This window comes from Siphateles boraxobius, unplaced genomic scaffold, assembly GCF_051911475.1.
Source record: "Siphateles boraxobius isolate OS27281-9 unplaced genomic scaffold, OSU_SipBor_1 61, whole genome shotgun sequence".
NCBI lineage: Eukaryota > Metazoa > Chordata > Actinopteri > Cypriniformes > Leuciscidae > Siphateles > Siphateles boraxobius.
Window position 1 is genome coordinate 5,855,177 of NW_027509188.1, and position 16,397 is coordinate 5,871,573.

Below are 16,397 nucleotides of genomic sequence, written 5' to 3' on the forward strand. Positions count from 1 at the left end.
TGCAAGCACCAATCCGGTTCGGGTTTTTTTCTTAGACAGTACTCGCAAAGGTATAACGATCAATATTAACTTAAAACTTGCCCGGAGTTCTCCTTTAATTTACGAGCATCAAACCACAAGTGGGAGGCACTCTGCATTTTAGTGAACTCCTCCAAACTGGCACATTTATCTCCATCTAATTTAATATACATATCATAAAATGACATGCATTCTGGCACTGTATATCCGTGCCATGTTCACTATCAGGCTGCTGGAGCTGTGTGGGAGCTGCTGGAATTTGATCTGGTTCAGCAGAGATGCATTTGTCCAGAAGGCTGCCCACTGGAACACTGGCGACTTTTTAGCTCATCTTCAGTGCTCCATGTGGGCTGTAGGCAGGGGTTGGCGGTAGAGATGGAAAGATGGGCAGGATGTTCTCAGAGACATCAGAACTTTCTTTGTGGTGCCTGAAACATATATTGCTCAACCTTTTGGGGACTAAATTGCGCTGTATCCCTGAGTTCCAGTGGCGCTGCTTATCTGTGCAGGACAATCCAGTCAGACCTTTGGACACTGCAAACTGCACCTTTAACAAAGTTTAAATAGAACAGTTACATATTTTTAATGTATTACATATTTTTAATGTATTTTGGTTCACCAAAATGTGGTGTGCTGACAGAATATTACCTTTACCCAAACTTGAATGACCTTACCTTAACCCAAGCAGCATCAATGAACAAGAGATGAGACTTTTACTTATCTGGAAAAGGTGCACAATCTTTTGATTAAAAAATAAAAATGTTAGTCATATACTAAATTTTATTTCACAAATGCCTTAGAAGCCAATGTTTTCATCAGCTCTTTAACACTGATACCCAAACAGTACAAATAAAATAGAAATAAACTTGAAGCTTCAATGTAAATCTTATGGAAGCCCGTTTCCGCCATAGTTGAGTAAGAAAAAAAAGATTATCTAAGTCATAATAATGAGAAAGTTTCTCATAATTATGACTTAGTATCTCATTATATTGAGAAAGTTTCTCATAATAATGAGATAATAAGTCATAATTATGAGAAACATTCTCGTAATAATTACTTAAGTATCTCATAATAATGAGACATTTTTTCATAATAATGACTTAACATCTCGTAATAATGAGAAACTTTCTCGTAATAATGACTTAAAGGGACACTATGTAGTTTTTCAAACTTCATAATATATTTCCAAGACCCTTGAGATGGTACATTGACTTACAATAGGTTGAATGACACGTCTGCCGTAGCCTGACAGTGTCTGTATGGCTTTTACTGGCACTATGTAACTTCGGGTTTCGGGTAGGAACCCGAGCACAAAAAGAACTACAAAATTCGACTGCTTTACGGCATACGTCACTTCCCCCACTTCCTCATGATTCTGACGTGAGAGCCCAACTAGCGTTTGATACCCGTCTGTATGTTGTTGCAACTACAAGCAACAACTAAAAGGAAGAAGGCAAAGGTTTTGTCAGTGGAGACTAAAAAAAGAAAAAGGGAGAGTGACAAATTAAAAGGCCGGACGAGGATCAATATTGGAGGGAGAGCAAGACAGTTTGAAGACGGTGAGAGTTTGCAAGCGCGCGACCGGCTCTCTCTCGTTATTCTCGCGAAATGTAAAAGGCTGAATAACATGGCTGGCCATGTTACGGAATCTATCTGGTCCTCCATTTATCTTCATGAATCAAGTAATGCTAGTAGAGTAGCGAATTATCAATCTGGTAGCTAGTAACGTTAAACACTAACATGCTAGTTTACGATGGTTATAATAAATAATCTTTCAGGATAACTATCCTAATGTCTGCAGGCTGATAGTCATGTTTGTTTATTTATTTTTCTGGTGAAAGTGTCTTGCCTCAGGCTATAATGCAAATCGATTTTCAAAATTTCAATAATCATGTCTAACGACATCATAACGGACATTGTTACGAAATAATGCGATGTACATGTAACTTTATTGATGTCATCTGGCATTTTGTAATGTTTACATTACACTCAAAAACACAAATGAAATTATACAGTAGGCCTAGGCTATAGGCTATTTACTTGTAATTTAGCTGCAATCATGTAAAAATGTTACGTGACAGTAACGTTAAACACAAGTACTCTACGACTCATGGGGGCGCTGTTTGACAAAAACGGAATTTCTGCATAGTGTGCCTTTAACATCTCGTAATAATGAGAAACTTTCTCGTAATAATGACTTATTTTCTCGCACTTCTACGCATGTGCAAAGCAGTGGAGCAGAAGTCATTATTTTTGTTTTTTTGCGCACAAAAAGTATTCTAGTCGCTTGATAAACTTAAGATTGAGCCACTGTAGTCACTTGGACTATTTTAACGATGTCTTTAATAACTTTTCGGGGAACAAGTTTCAATCCCTTAGAAGCCTATGGAGGAGTGATCCAGCTCTCAGATTTAATCACAAATATCTTAATTTGTGTTGCGAAGATGAACAAAGGTCTTACGGGTTTGGAACAACATGAGGGTGAGTAATTGCTGATAGAATTGTCATTTTTGGGTGAACTATCCCTTTAAGGGCAGGTGTGCAGGTGTTCCAACCCTGCTCCAACACACATCTGTAGCTTTCAAATGAGCCTGAAGGACTTGATTAGCTGGATCAGGTGTGTTTAATTAGAGATTAAGCTTAACTCTGCAGGGCTGTGGCCCTCCAGGAGCTGAATTTGACACTCCTGCCTAAAGGCGGGCATACACTGTGCGATTTTCGTCCGATTTTGAGCCGAATTCTGACTCGTGCGACTCTTTTTCGGGTCGGGATGATTTTCAGCTTTGTCGTGCGTCGTTTGTCGTGCAGTGTACACGGAGAAACGAGAGGCGATAACCTCTCCCGATCGGCAATCGGATGATCGGATGAATTTCTGGCATGTCAGAAATTTTGGTCGATCCTCGTGACTATATCGCACAGTTGAAGCAGAGCTCCGAACCGATTGCCCTAAACTCAGTGTTTTATCCCTCACTGCGCCTACGCGAAAACAGAATGTTAACCATTTCAATCTGCAGCAAAAAAAAAAAAAAAAAAAAAAAACGAAAAGAGGGAGATCTTTAAGTTCTGTAGTTCAAACTAGCTACAAATTACTATTGCTTACCTCCAGTTTGTCCAGTTATTACCCACGTCTTCAAAGCCACCTGTGATGTAACGCCATGCCTCTTTTATTAATTTGTTAAACAATGTTTTTGAAATAAATCTTTTTAATTTTCATTGATGACTAATTATTGCAGTGTTCGGACATATTATAGACTGTTATAATTATATGCCTATAATTCATTGTAATCGAACTAAATGTTTTACAATTTTCAATGAGGAGGAGTAAGCTTCTATGTAATATTTTATTATCCTCACAGCTCGTTGCAGTGATGTGCTGTGAAATTATTGCGTGGCAAATTAATTATAATAGCAGATCAATTTAATAATTTAATAATAAAATTAGCCTAGGCCTTCCCTAATAATGATAATACAATAATACTAATAATAATTTAATACATAAATTGGGAATGCTAAATCATCTTGATATTGATAGCTGATGCTTGTTTTGACAATATCTCTGGATACATGATATCATCTAGGCTCAACCCAGCAAGTGGGTTTATCGCACAGATTTCACACGTATAGTGTGTGCAGTCAAGCTTGACGTTCGGACCGTATAGTGTGAGCACATAAATCCTGAACTTTGGCTTTACATGGCATGCGATTTACTCGTTCAGTGTGAGTAGGTACCTTGCTGAAATCGCACAGACATCGCACAGTGTATGCCCGCCTTTAGGGGCTACGTATGGGTCGGGATGTTTGTGTTCTTTTTAGCTTTTTTCGGTCTCTTCAAATAAAAACACTTATAGTGACCCCACATTGACTCTTCTACCTGTTGTTTTTTACATGGCTAATCTGCACTGTGAAATGTGCTTCCATTTAGAGCACTATCCAGATTTGATAATCTAAAGAAAGTGTGTATCTTGATCAGGATAATCCAATTTTTCTTTGAAAACCGGCATGGAAGTAAAATGGATTATCAGATCCTGGAAAGCAAAACATGGGATTTCAAAATCCAGATCATTCTGATCCAGATTAAATTTTTGAAAAACTGGGCCCAGGAGAATCTGGTGTATCTTGATTCTTTATTGAGAAGATGCTGTGTGGTGCTGCAGTCATCAAAGTCTGATGTCCTCCAATCGGAGCAAAGGTCTTTTTCAGTCTTCATTTAGGGTCAAAAAGAAGGGGCTCCTCGGGTATTTCGAAGGACATTGTTATGGACGGGACATCAATGTCCCCCCTATAAGTCTCTGGGCCCTATGCACTCTGTCCCCTTTTTCCCCCGGTGCAACGCTCCTGAGTATAGGGCAGGGAAACCTCAGTCCTGGAGGGCCGCTGTTCTACAGAATTCTGTTCCAACCCAATCAAACACACCTGAACAAGCTAATCAATGTCCTAAGGATCACTAAGGCCCTGTTTACAAGAGAACGCTCGCGGGTGAAAACGTAAAAATATTTTATCAGATATTACACTATATTACAATATTACACGGCGACGGCTATTTGGGGCTTAAAAACAAAAAGGTGAAACCACCCTCCAGAGTGGAAATCTTAAAAATGCTCCGTATGTTACTTTGCCCTGAAGAAGACCATTTGTGGGTCGAAACATGTTGGCTTGTAACTTTTTTATTATGAAATAAGCCATATTTAAATAAAGGCTTTTTTACCTTCTCCTTCTCCTCCTTATCCATTTTTTGAGTGCCTGGGACCTGCATCTTATTTCATTGGACCCTTCCCTATCCCAAGAGCACCTATCACGGATATACTTCACCTGAGCGCCTGGTTGAATTCTCTTATGCTCCACCGTCACGTTCCTGTCTAAAGGGTAAAAACGCAAATCTGCTCACAGTGGCTCTCGTCGCGTACGCGTTTACGTCACCAGTTTTGGGAACGTTACTTTAAAAAAGTAATTAGTTATAGTTACTCACTATTTGTGCCAAAAAGTTAGTAACTGAATTACTCTATAATGAAAGTAACTCGTTACCAGGGAAAGTAACTATTTGCGTTACTGTTAAGAAAAAGTTGCTAGGCTATATGTCAAAGAATTTGGATTTTTTTGGAAGTCAGTTGAAATGAGTCGACAGACAGCAAGAGGTTTATCCTGCACTTCAAGTATTATCTTTGTAGGATAAGTAAACAGTTACACCATATAAAGTGCATTTAACTCTAGCATATTAAATCAAACTCTCTCAACCTGAGACAACTGGTCAAGTAAACAACCTGTAGGCTACTTCCAAGTGTTTTGTTCACAACAAAAGTAAACTTTTAAACAACAAAAAAAGTGTGTTTAGCTCTGTAGTCTTATTCTTACTTAAATAAATCAAACTCCCAATGTGAGACAACTGGTCTGGAATACATTCTGTACTTCAAGTATTTTCTTCAAAAGTAAAGTGTTAAATAATATAAATTGTGTTTGCAGTAACTGTAGCAAATTAAATAAATGTAAAAAAAAAATTAAATAAAATTTTATAAAATTAAATAAAAAAAACATTTAATTCGCTATTAAATAAGAGATCTAGCGCTAAAATGTGTTGTTTTTTAACTCAAGCTGAGCGCTCGTTGCCGCGGCAATCAGTGTCATGGATACAGTGTTCTCTTTCGGCTCGCGGTCTTCACTCGGACGTGCACTTCAATCAATCGCTGTTGTGGAGACTCTTTATTCATTCAGGTGAAATCACAAAATAAAATGCACACAAACGTGTCCCTGTTTGATATATAGACTGACTCAATGGTGGACAACATGGTTAACGACTTTGGAATGGAAACGGATATGAGTATGGAGAGTACTTCACAAAAGACTAGTTCAGGTTCAGCAGTTAGCAAACCCATTGAACTCCAAGCTTGTGTCTGTGGCTGGAGCAAGGCGACAACGGTCATGGGTTTGAAGATTCATCAAGGGAAAATGAAATGCTTGAGGGAGAAGGGACAAGGGCCTCGCATTGATCAGTACTTCTTACGGAGTCAGTCAAGTCAGTCGAATGAAATCCAGCGACAGGAAGCAAACCACAGTTCGCAGGATATCAGCACCCCTGTCATAGAGGAGATGAGGGTTTGCACAGTTAGTGATGAACACATTGATTCTTGTGAACCCGGTCAGACTAACCAGCATAAGAGAGAAAAGAACCTCAACGGGCATAGGCCTGGAGTTAGATGGCCAAGAGCTAGTGAGAAAACTGCATGGGACACGGTAAACACAGATCTATGCTTTGCATTGGAAAGATTAACTGGTACAGTTGAAAAGAAGCTGGATAAATTTGGGGACATCATTTACGCATATGGAAGTGAGAGGTTAGGTGTGGAAAAAAGGAAGGAAAAAGTACAAACTACTCCTGGATTGTCTAGACGGCAGCAGAAAATTGAAGGGTTAGTTAGAGAAAGGAGACAGCTGAGGAAGCAATGGAAAAGAGCGGAACAAAGTCAGAAAGAGGGACTCAATCTCTTACAAAGGGCCATAAGAGATAAGCTTGCAACATTACGCAGAGCTGAGCGCCTACGGAAACGCTACAAAAAGAAGGAACGTGCGAGGGCTAATTTCTATAAAGATCCATTCAAATTCATAAAGAAGTTATTCACCAGTGAGAAGAATGGCACTTTAAAAGCATCTAGGGTTGAGCTAGAGAGATATTTGGAGGAAACGCATACAGATGCAAAAAGGCATGAGCCTATGTCAATTCCGTCAGACATCTCACCTGTCAATCCACCAGAATACCAAATGGAAGTCTGTGCACCTAAGTGGAAAGAGATAGAGCAGGTTGTGAGAAAGGCAAGGGCTTCATCATCTCCAGGGCCTAATGGAGTTCCGTACAGAGTGTACAAGAGTGATTCAGGAGTTCTAAGGATTCTGTGGAAATTGATAAAAGTGGCATGGGAAAAGCAGGTTGTACCTAGAGCATGGCGCCGAGCAGGGGGAGTCTTTATACCCAAAGAAAAAGATGCTACAAGCATCAGTCAGTTTCGCCCTATTTCACTATTAAACGTCGAAGGCAAAATTTTCTTCAGCATTATTGCTCAGAGATTGTCAACCTACCTATTAAAGAATGGCTTCATTGACACTTCAGTTCAAAAAGCGGGCATTCCAGGATTCTCAGGATGCTTAGAACATATCAGTGTTATCTGGCAACGAATACAATCAATTAAAAAGGAGAGGAAGGAGCTCCACGTGACATTCCTGGATTTGGCTAATGCATATGGTTCAGTGCCACATGAGCTTCTTTGGGCATCATTTGATTTTTTCAGGGTACCGATGTCGATAACAAATTTAGTGAAAGCCTATTTTGGAGATTTGCAATTTAGTTTCTCAACTCCAGAATTCAGCACTACATGGCAATGCTTAGAGGTTGGAATAATGGCAGGATGCACCATTTCTCCACTGGCTTTTACCATGGCAATGGAAGTAATCATTAGGGCATCAAAATGGGTAGTAGGAGGAGAGCGCTTGGCTTCTGGGATGCGACTACCACAAATCAGAGCATACATGGATGACATGACAACCATGACTACAACGGTAGCCTGCACTAATCGGTCATTGGGGAAGTTAACAGATAATATTGAATGGGCACGAATGCAATTTAAGCCCTCTAAATCAAGGAGCATCTCAATAGTTAAAGGCAAGGTAGTAGATAAAATATTCTTCATTAATGGAGAGGCAATACCAACAGTTTCTCAGAAGCCAGTGAAGAGTCTAGGGAGATGGTACGATGGGGATCTAAAGGACACAGTTCGAGTGGGAGAAGTTAGACGACAAGCAGTGGAAGGGTTGAAGAGCATAAACAGCTGTGCTCTACCAGGCAAACTAAAACTCTGGTGCTTTCAGTTTGGTCTACTGCCGAGGTTGCTGTGGCCAATGAATGTGTACGAGGTTTCTTTGACAACAGTGGATAAGCTGGAAGCGTTAATAAGTTCATACATCAGGAAATGGTTGGGAGTTCCACGCTGCCTCAGCAGAGTGGAACTTTATAGCAAAGGAGTATTGCAGCTGCCATTCTCTCCTGTAACCGAGGAGTTTAAGTGTGCCAAGGTCAGACTGGAAATGACTTTAGCAGAGTCACGCGACAGATGTGTAAGGGAGGCAGCCCCTGTGGTAAAAACTGGTAGAAAGTGGTCAGCAAAGAAATCTGTAGTAGAGGCAAAGGCTGACCTTCAAATTGGGGATATCGTGGGACAGGTACAGCATGGAAGAGGGGGTTTTGGGCTCAGTTTAGCTCCTCCTAAATGGCACAAGGCAGACCCAGCTCAAAGGAGGAAGCTGGTAGTCAACGAGGTGCAAAAGCAGGAGGAGAGGATGAGATGTATAAAGGCCATTTCCCAGGGCAAGCAGGGAGAGTGGATGAGATGGGAGAGTGTGGAACAACGAAAAATGGGCTGGCAAGACCTTTGGTCAATGGAAGAGAGTAGGATCAGTTTCCTTATTAGGTCAACATATGATGTTCTCCCATCACCGCAGAACCTAAACCTCTGGGTAGGAGAGGATCCTTCTTGTCCTTTGTGTTCATCACCTGCCACATTAAGGCACATTTTGACAGGATGTAAGGTGACTCTTAGCCAAGGTCGGTTTACTTGGCGCCATGACCAAGTATTGCGATGTTTGGCTTTAGCATTGGAAGGCAAGCGTAGTATGACCAATAAGTTGCCGCCTGTTCTAGCAAAACATTACATGCAGAAGACAATATTCCTCCGCCCAGGCGGACAACCACCAAGAAAAGGTGCTAACACCAATTCTCGCCCAGGAAAACTGGAAACTGCTAGGGACTGGAAGATGCTGGCTGATCTTGATCAACGGCTTATTTTTCCACCTGAGATTGCCACCACTAACCTACGACCAGATATTGTTTTGTGGTCTGGATCAGCACGCATTGTTCAACTGATAGAGTTAACAGTGCCATGGGAGGATGCGGTAGATGAGGCATATGAGAGGAAGAAATTGCGGTATGCTCATCTGGCCACTGAAGCAGAACAGCGAGGATGGAGAGTCCAGGTTTATCCAGTGGAAGTGGGTTGTCGAGGTTTTGTGGCACACTCTACAACCCGGTTCCTCAGAGACGTCGGATTCAGTGGTCAAGAGTTGCGTCGCACAGTAAAGAACTTATCTGAAGCAGCAGAAAGGAGCAGCAACTGGCTGTGGTTGAGACGGAAAGATTCTAGCTGGCTGAGTACAGGCCGCCATGTTACGGTTTCGTAGAATTCTTGAAAACTTGAAAGGTCTGTTGGTTTATTTGTATAGGTTGTATAGTATTTACAGTCATTACGTTCCTCTGTATATTGCGTGAATGACGGGTGGTTGGGCAGATATTGTGTTTTGCGGTAGGTGGTATGCCATACGGAACCGTTGCCACTGAAACTGCATATTAACGCACCAGTGGGGCTCGACAGCCTTAGTCAAACGGGTTGGCGCGTATGGTTGGGTTGCGGAGAGATTGTAAGATTGCGGTTAGGTCTCAGCAGCACTGTTGGTTTATTTGTAGAGGTTGTATAGTATTTACAGTCATTACGTTCCTGTGTATATTGCGTGAATGACGGGTGGTTGGGCAGATATTGTGTTTTGCGGTAGGTGGTATGCCATACGGAACCATTGCCACTGAAACTGCATATTAACGCACCAGTGGGGCTCGACAGCCTTAGTCAAACGGGTTGGCGCGTATGGTTGGGTTGCGGAGAGATTGTGAGATTGTGGTTAGGTCTCAGCAGCAAGAGGGAAGTAGAGGTCAGTAAGCTGGGCTGAGTTGAGTGGGGGACGGAGGGGGGTTGACTCTGGGACGCCAGAGTCACTGTCGAGCCCTCTTGAGGTGTCGTGGGCTAGTCGACGAAACACTGAGGACGGAAGGTGCCCCTTGAAGACCCTAGAGATGTTCCCTACTCCGCTCAATCCAGAGGGTTGTTATGGGGGGACCGCACTGTGGTTGCAGCCGTTGTGTGTGCTGACGCGCAAATACACTATTAACACCAGACAGAAGGAGATTCACGTCACCAGATGGAAAGAAGCGTAAATGGATGGAGAAGCATAGGTTACTGTAAAGCTACGTCTTAGTTGGTGCTTATCTTGGCGAAAGCCGAGTACAAATCAGCATGAAGTTTTAACATCTACTCTCGTGTACTGGAAATTGTAACCAATGATGAACATATTGAGTTTTGATGAGAGAAAAAAAACTACACAAGGGCGGATTCGAACCCGTAACCTCTGATACGCTTGGCAAAAGATCTACCACCAGACCATTTAAGAACTCAGACAAAGATTGCGGATCGATGGATTTATTTACGGGTTGAGCAAACGGGCTGCACAGTTTGACAAGTTTGTACCCAGCACTTCTCAAAATGCACTTCCGAATGCATCTCTGTCCCCAGCACATTTCAAACCAAACTGACGCCTGTGGTAACGCACCGCATTTAAAGTCCAGCAATGTTAAAGGCGTTGTAACGACGGGAAAAGAAATTAGTTAGATTAGCCCGTTACTGAAAAAATAATGTTGTTACCTAACGCCGTTCTTTTTAAACGGCGTTATTCCAAACACTGTATGTCACAGGCATGCGACAGGCAAGCGCCAGTCCAGGAAAATAACAACCAACATGTCGGATTTTTCCATACGTTGGACCTTCAAGTTGCCCTAGCAGCTCTGATAAACGTACAAGAGTCACACAGTGCTTCACACTGCCACCTAGCTGCCTGGAGTGCATACTACATCGAATTTCACACACATTTGCGTCACCATTTGCACGCAGCTTTCCCTCCCATAATGCTTGTCTAAATGCAGAATAAAAAGTGATAACACAACACCACTTTTCCGTGTAAACATAGCCTTAAGGCCCGTTCACACCAAGCACGATAACTATAAAGATAACGATAAAGATAACTATATATGCGTCCACAACACTATATATGCGTCCGCGCCCGCGCTGCGGTTTCAAAATAGCGAAAATGGATGACCTGCTGCTGCTTTACGTTACAAAAAAATATCAAAAGAAAAACAGGCGCTTTTGGGTACACGATATCCTTAAAAGACGAGAGGAGTTGGGAGAATCCGTCACTGATTAGAGAGTTGTCATCTTTTGAAGACAAATTGAATTCATATTTTCGAATGAATCAACAACAGTTTCATTCATAAAAACGTACTACAATAGCTTTAATGATATTGACTGATTTTATAGATTACATTTTATTATAATTGTTGTTTACAACAATGTCATTTAATATGTTTTTGCTGTTCTTATTGCCTTTACACGTCTTTGCCAGCAGATGTCCTCAGCCAGCATGCTATGTCCCGAGCGCATCTAAACAGTGAATCTAGCAAGTCAAGTGTAACCGATCAAATCTAACAGTGTGTTTAGCTGACGAAGTCAATGATGGATAAAAACATCGCCTAGTCAACAACACCTTTATGTATACAACGCCTTTTTCACTGCAACTTCAGCAATGTTGTCAAAACTAGCGCTGTAAGTTATAGCCTACCTGAGGTAATTTTGTTACACTATGCTAGACTGCATAATATCTCATCGTTAATACTTCTCACCATTTATTCCCAGGATACGACCGATTGCTTTCCATGTATCCATCTTTTTTAACGTATCCTTGAAAGGGAGATTTGACTTGTCAAACAGTGGAGGATTTTTTTGTACCTCGACGATTAACTTCTCTGCAATGTCATCGGCCATTTTAAATGCGCGAGACCTTTAAATTAGAATGGATTCTGATTGGCTGTCAGTGTTTTATCGTTCGACAGCTGGAAAAAAATTGAAAGTGATCCCAACGATATCGTTCCTCATATCTTTATCGTAATAGTTCTGGTGTAGAACTCTGCTATTCTTTAATATGGAGAACGATTTTTAGAATTATATCTTTATCGTTATCTTTATAGTTATTGTGCTTGGTGTGAACGGGCCTTTAGGCTTCAGGCAGGGGAGTTTTTTTTCAGCGTTGGAGCTAAACTCTGGACAGTGGCCCTCCAGGACCGAGGGCCCCCATCCCTGATATAGGATCTTGTTGTATATCAGTTTTGACATGTCTAAATGTTTTGTTGTCTGTTGCTTTGTACCCTTAAACTGGTGTAATTTGCATTTGTCTTTTTTCGCCTTAGACCTGATGGTGCTGAAAAAGGAGAATGAGGTACTGAATGAAATGGAAGAGAAAGATCAATATAAGAATTATGATTTCATGACAAAAGAAAAAACTTTTAGTTGTTCACAGCCTGAAAAGACTTCCTCACGAAAAAAGGATAAAAAGACAGGAACTAGAAGTAATTTCACCAGCCAACAGTGTGGAAAGTGTTTCAACCAACATGAAATTAATGAAGTCCACATGAGAGTTCAAACTGGAGAGAAGCCTCACATCTGCAAACAGTGTGGAAAGAGTTTCAATCAACTCAGAAAGTTTAAAGTCCACATGAGAATTCACACTGGAGAGAAGCCTTACACCTGCCAACGGTGTGGAAGGAGTTTCACTCAAATTGGAAACCTTAATGTTCACATGAGTGCTCACGCTGGAGAGACGCCTTTCACCTGCCAACAGTGTGGGAGAAGTTTCACCCGAAAAGGAAGCCTTAACAGGCATATAAGAATTCACACTGAAGAGAGCCTTTTCACCTGCCAACACTGTGGAATAAGTTTCACTCAAAAAGGAAGCCTTAACAGGCACATGAGAATCCACTCTGGGGAGAAACCCTACACATGCCCTCAGTGTGGAAAGAATTTCACTCAAAAACGTCACTTTGTAGAACACATTAGAATTCACACGGGAGAGACGCCTTTCACCTGCCAACAATGTGGAAAAAGTTTCAACCAAAAAGGAATCCTTAACAGGCACATGAGAGTTCACACTGGAGAGAAATCACACTGTTTCCACCGTCAGGCCAGAAGCTCCGCAGCGCTTTACTAAAACCATTGTTTTTACTAAACATCACACAACCCCATCATTTCACCAACAAAAGGAGGTTTTATCAGACTGGAAACTAGCGAGATCACAAAATGAACGTGTAGGGCTGAGCAAATATGGGCAGAACTCTTTACTGCCCTAGTACTTCAAAAAGCCTTTTAAAGGTATACATGTGAATTAAATGTGGCACAATTGCCTTCATCATCACAGTATGTTAATGCCTATCTAGTGCAAGGGATTTCATCAATATGCTGATTGAGGACTGTTGGGACACTTCAGGCACAGGATGGTTCTGTCGAGAGAGACGGAGTCATTTACACCGCAATGACACGTCTGTACCATTTGCTTCACACTACATATGCTTTCAACTACATACTGTTTATTACTGTGTGTTCTAATATGTAATTATGTCTGTTTGGTCTCATCTGACCGCTTATACACTGAAATGAATGGTGGTGAACTTAATAGACATATTAAAGTATCCTAATGTACAATCTAGGTACTATTGCTTAAACATTCATTGAGGATAATATGTTAATGTTCTTCACCCCCTCTTGATCACCGCCCATTCTTTAGGTTCCCTGTTGGTCGTTTTCTTTGGGAATCTTTCCTTTTATCACTGATGATGTTGAAAGCTAAAGTGATTATAACTTTTAAACTAAAAGTTTAAAAGTTAAAAACTAAAATCACTAAAGTGATTATAACTTTTTCTAAACGTTCAGGTTAAATCCAATGTTTTCCTATCATTTCTAAGAAAGACCTTTACCTTTAAAGAAGAAGAAGTAACTTAATTGAGTCAGATTAATTATATTGGAGTCAGATAAATATTTGAATTATACACGTCATCCTTCAACTGCCTTTTGTTCAGATTATTGGTTCAAAATAGCAGGGTAAGCTTTTAGCCTTACAAACGTGATAAATGTTTGCCTTTTTGTTTTTTACTTAAAGATTTAAAACTCAAGCATCAATGTTTTACCACAGTTTTACAATAAAAAGTGATACATTGATAATTTTTTTGTGTGAGGATTGCACAGTAATGATACAGGAATAAAGTTTATTCACAATTTTTTTTTTTTTTTTCACAAAAGACAGCGGACACGTAGTCATGTCTATATCTGTTTATTTGAAGTCACAGGACAGCATACAACTCTGGCGCTTTAGTTCTAAAGCATGCCCATTAAAAACAATTATCATGTTTACATCAAATTTCCTTAGAAGGAATGATTATTTCTATAATTTTTCCACCATCTGAGGAGTTTTGAGCGCTCTCACCAATCCTTATACAGTGTTATCATTTCAGCCAGAGAAACAGAGGGAGCTCCCGAATGAAAAAACAGGAGTTATGATAGAGGAGGCTATATTTTATGACATATGCACAGCTAGATATGCATATCAGGCAGTCTGGTATAAAGAGAAGAGGCGTTTTGACAGATAAAATATACAATCAAATAAATACACAATTGTGATGATTTGTCTGATTTCTACAAGCAGTGTCTTTACTGTTTGCTTGTTAACTGTTATCGTGTGTAGCCTTTTGAATCACATATATAAATATATTTCTGTCATGACAACTTTCGGAGTGATTGGCATGGTAATAGGTATGACAATGTTGTATGTTTGTTCTTGGCGGAATAGATCTGCTACGCTGCTTCTGCTTTTATTACTGCTGTAGGTTATTGCTGCTGCTGCTTGTATTGCTGCTGTGCGGTAGAGCAAGTACGGGACTTGCTACTGCCAATACATACACGACACGCTGCTGTGAGCAAGTAAGACATGCTGCTGCTGTATATAGCATACATGAATTACCCTTAGCAGATCTACACAGGTTGAGCTGGGGAAGGTGGAGGGTTTCTGAAAGCGCGCTGCACTGCCAAGGCAAATGCTACCCAAATATTTGAAGGTTAATATCAGCTGTGCCCTATAGATAACGATGTGATTATGAACAGGTGAGTTAAAGGACATATTAGCCTGCACAATCTAGAGTTTCATGCCAGAACTTTGTATTTCTGTCATGACAACTCAGAGTGATTGGCCTGGTAATAGGTATGACAATGTTGTATGTTTGGTCTTAGCGGAGTAGATCTGCTGCTTTTATTGCTGCTTCTGCTGTTGGTTATTGCTGCTTCTACTGTAGGTTATTGCTGCTGCTTTAGGTTATTGCTGCTTCTACTGTAGGTTATTGCTGCTGCTTTAGGTTATTGCTGCTTCTACTGTAGGTTATTGCTTCTGCTGTAGGTTATTGCTGCTTCTACTGTAGGTTATTGCTGCTGCTTTAGGTTATTGCTGCTTCTACTGTAGGTTATTGCTGCTGCTTTAGGTTATTGCTGCTTCTACTGTAGGTTATTGCTGCTGCTTTAGGTTATTGCTGCTTCTACTGTAGGTTATTGCTGCTGCTTTAGGTTATTGCTGCTTCTACTGTAGGTTATTGCTGCTGCTTTAGGTTATTGCTGCTTCCGCACCATTTTTCAACAACGCAATTTGAGAGTGAATCCCACATTGTCACTTCCTGAACTTCGAAGCCTGCACCCGACTGTCTGTCCTCACCACAGCATGAACACTTATTCAGTGAATGACATAAAGCCGTGAGAACGTGCAAAACTGCTCACTCATCTCAGCCCATGTGATTAGCAAGTGCTGCTACATGTCCGTGATCGAAGCGCAAAATGTGCCGCAAACGAAAATGACTGACGTACTCCAGGGTGCACACACACATACCCTTGCGCACGCTCTAGGTAAGTTGAAATGACAATTATCATTCTACATGTGAGCAGTGATGTCTAATACGAAAAGGTAGCATACATTGCTGTTCGTCGGTAGTTATGAAATAGTATTATGTCCAAGTATAATTCTGCCGAAAATGCAGCTGCCCGCTTTGTATGTAAATAAGGTGAATACATTGTTTGCATTTTAAATCATGTTCGTGTTTACTGCTGTTGATATTCGTTAACATTGCAATCTGATTTGTTATACATGTTGCTATTGTAAAAATGCTAGGAATTGCTGTAGCTCTGTTAGATATGTAAATACAAATAAAAGCCTTTCATATTAAAGAGTTAAGCAAAGCTTGTCTGTGTATCCTTACATTGTCTGCTTGCTGCTGCATTAATGTAAAATGCATATCTAACTGCTAATGCTAGTAATTCACTCTAAGCCAGAGCTTCCCAAACTTCAGAGGAGTAAGGCCCCCTAAAAACATAGCAAAAGCTCCACGACCCATTTACTTTGTTTACTTGAAGTGCACTTAGTTCTAGTTGATCAGGATGAATTGTCGTCATATGCTACTTACAGAGCAGCCACGTCATTTTTTTATTAACGGTTAATTGTGACCAACTGAATTCCTACTAAGCAACTAACGTCAGTTTGAAATTAAGCAATGTATCTCATCTCGCTATAATGGAAAAAAAATATTTGTATATGTTTTATATTTGTGTAATAAGGAGGAAAAAAATTCCCTGCAATACTGCGACGGCCCACCGGGGGGC

General features: G+C 40.7%; 1 protein-coding gene across 3 annotated transcripts in view; it reads left to right on the plus strand.

Annotated features, from left to right (window-relative positions):
• Positions 1 to 15,972, plus strand: part of LOC143718630 (uncharacterized) — a 35,093-nt gene extending 19,121 nt beyond the window's left edge. For 2 of the 3 annotated variants that reach the window (XM_077209656.1, XM_077209657.1), the window contains one exon: positions 12,122 to 15,972. In XM_077209656.1, the coding sequence (XP_077065771.1) occupies positions 12,122 to 12,918 (797 nt within the window). In that variant the 3' untranslated portion in view covers positions 12,919 to 15,972. The remainder of the gene's footprint in view (positions 1 to 12,121) is intronic. The other variant, XR_013196459.1, reaches the window with a different exon arrangement.
• The last annotated feature ends 425 nt before the right edge of the window (positions 15,973 to 16,397 follow it).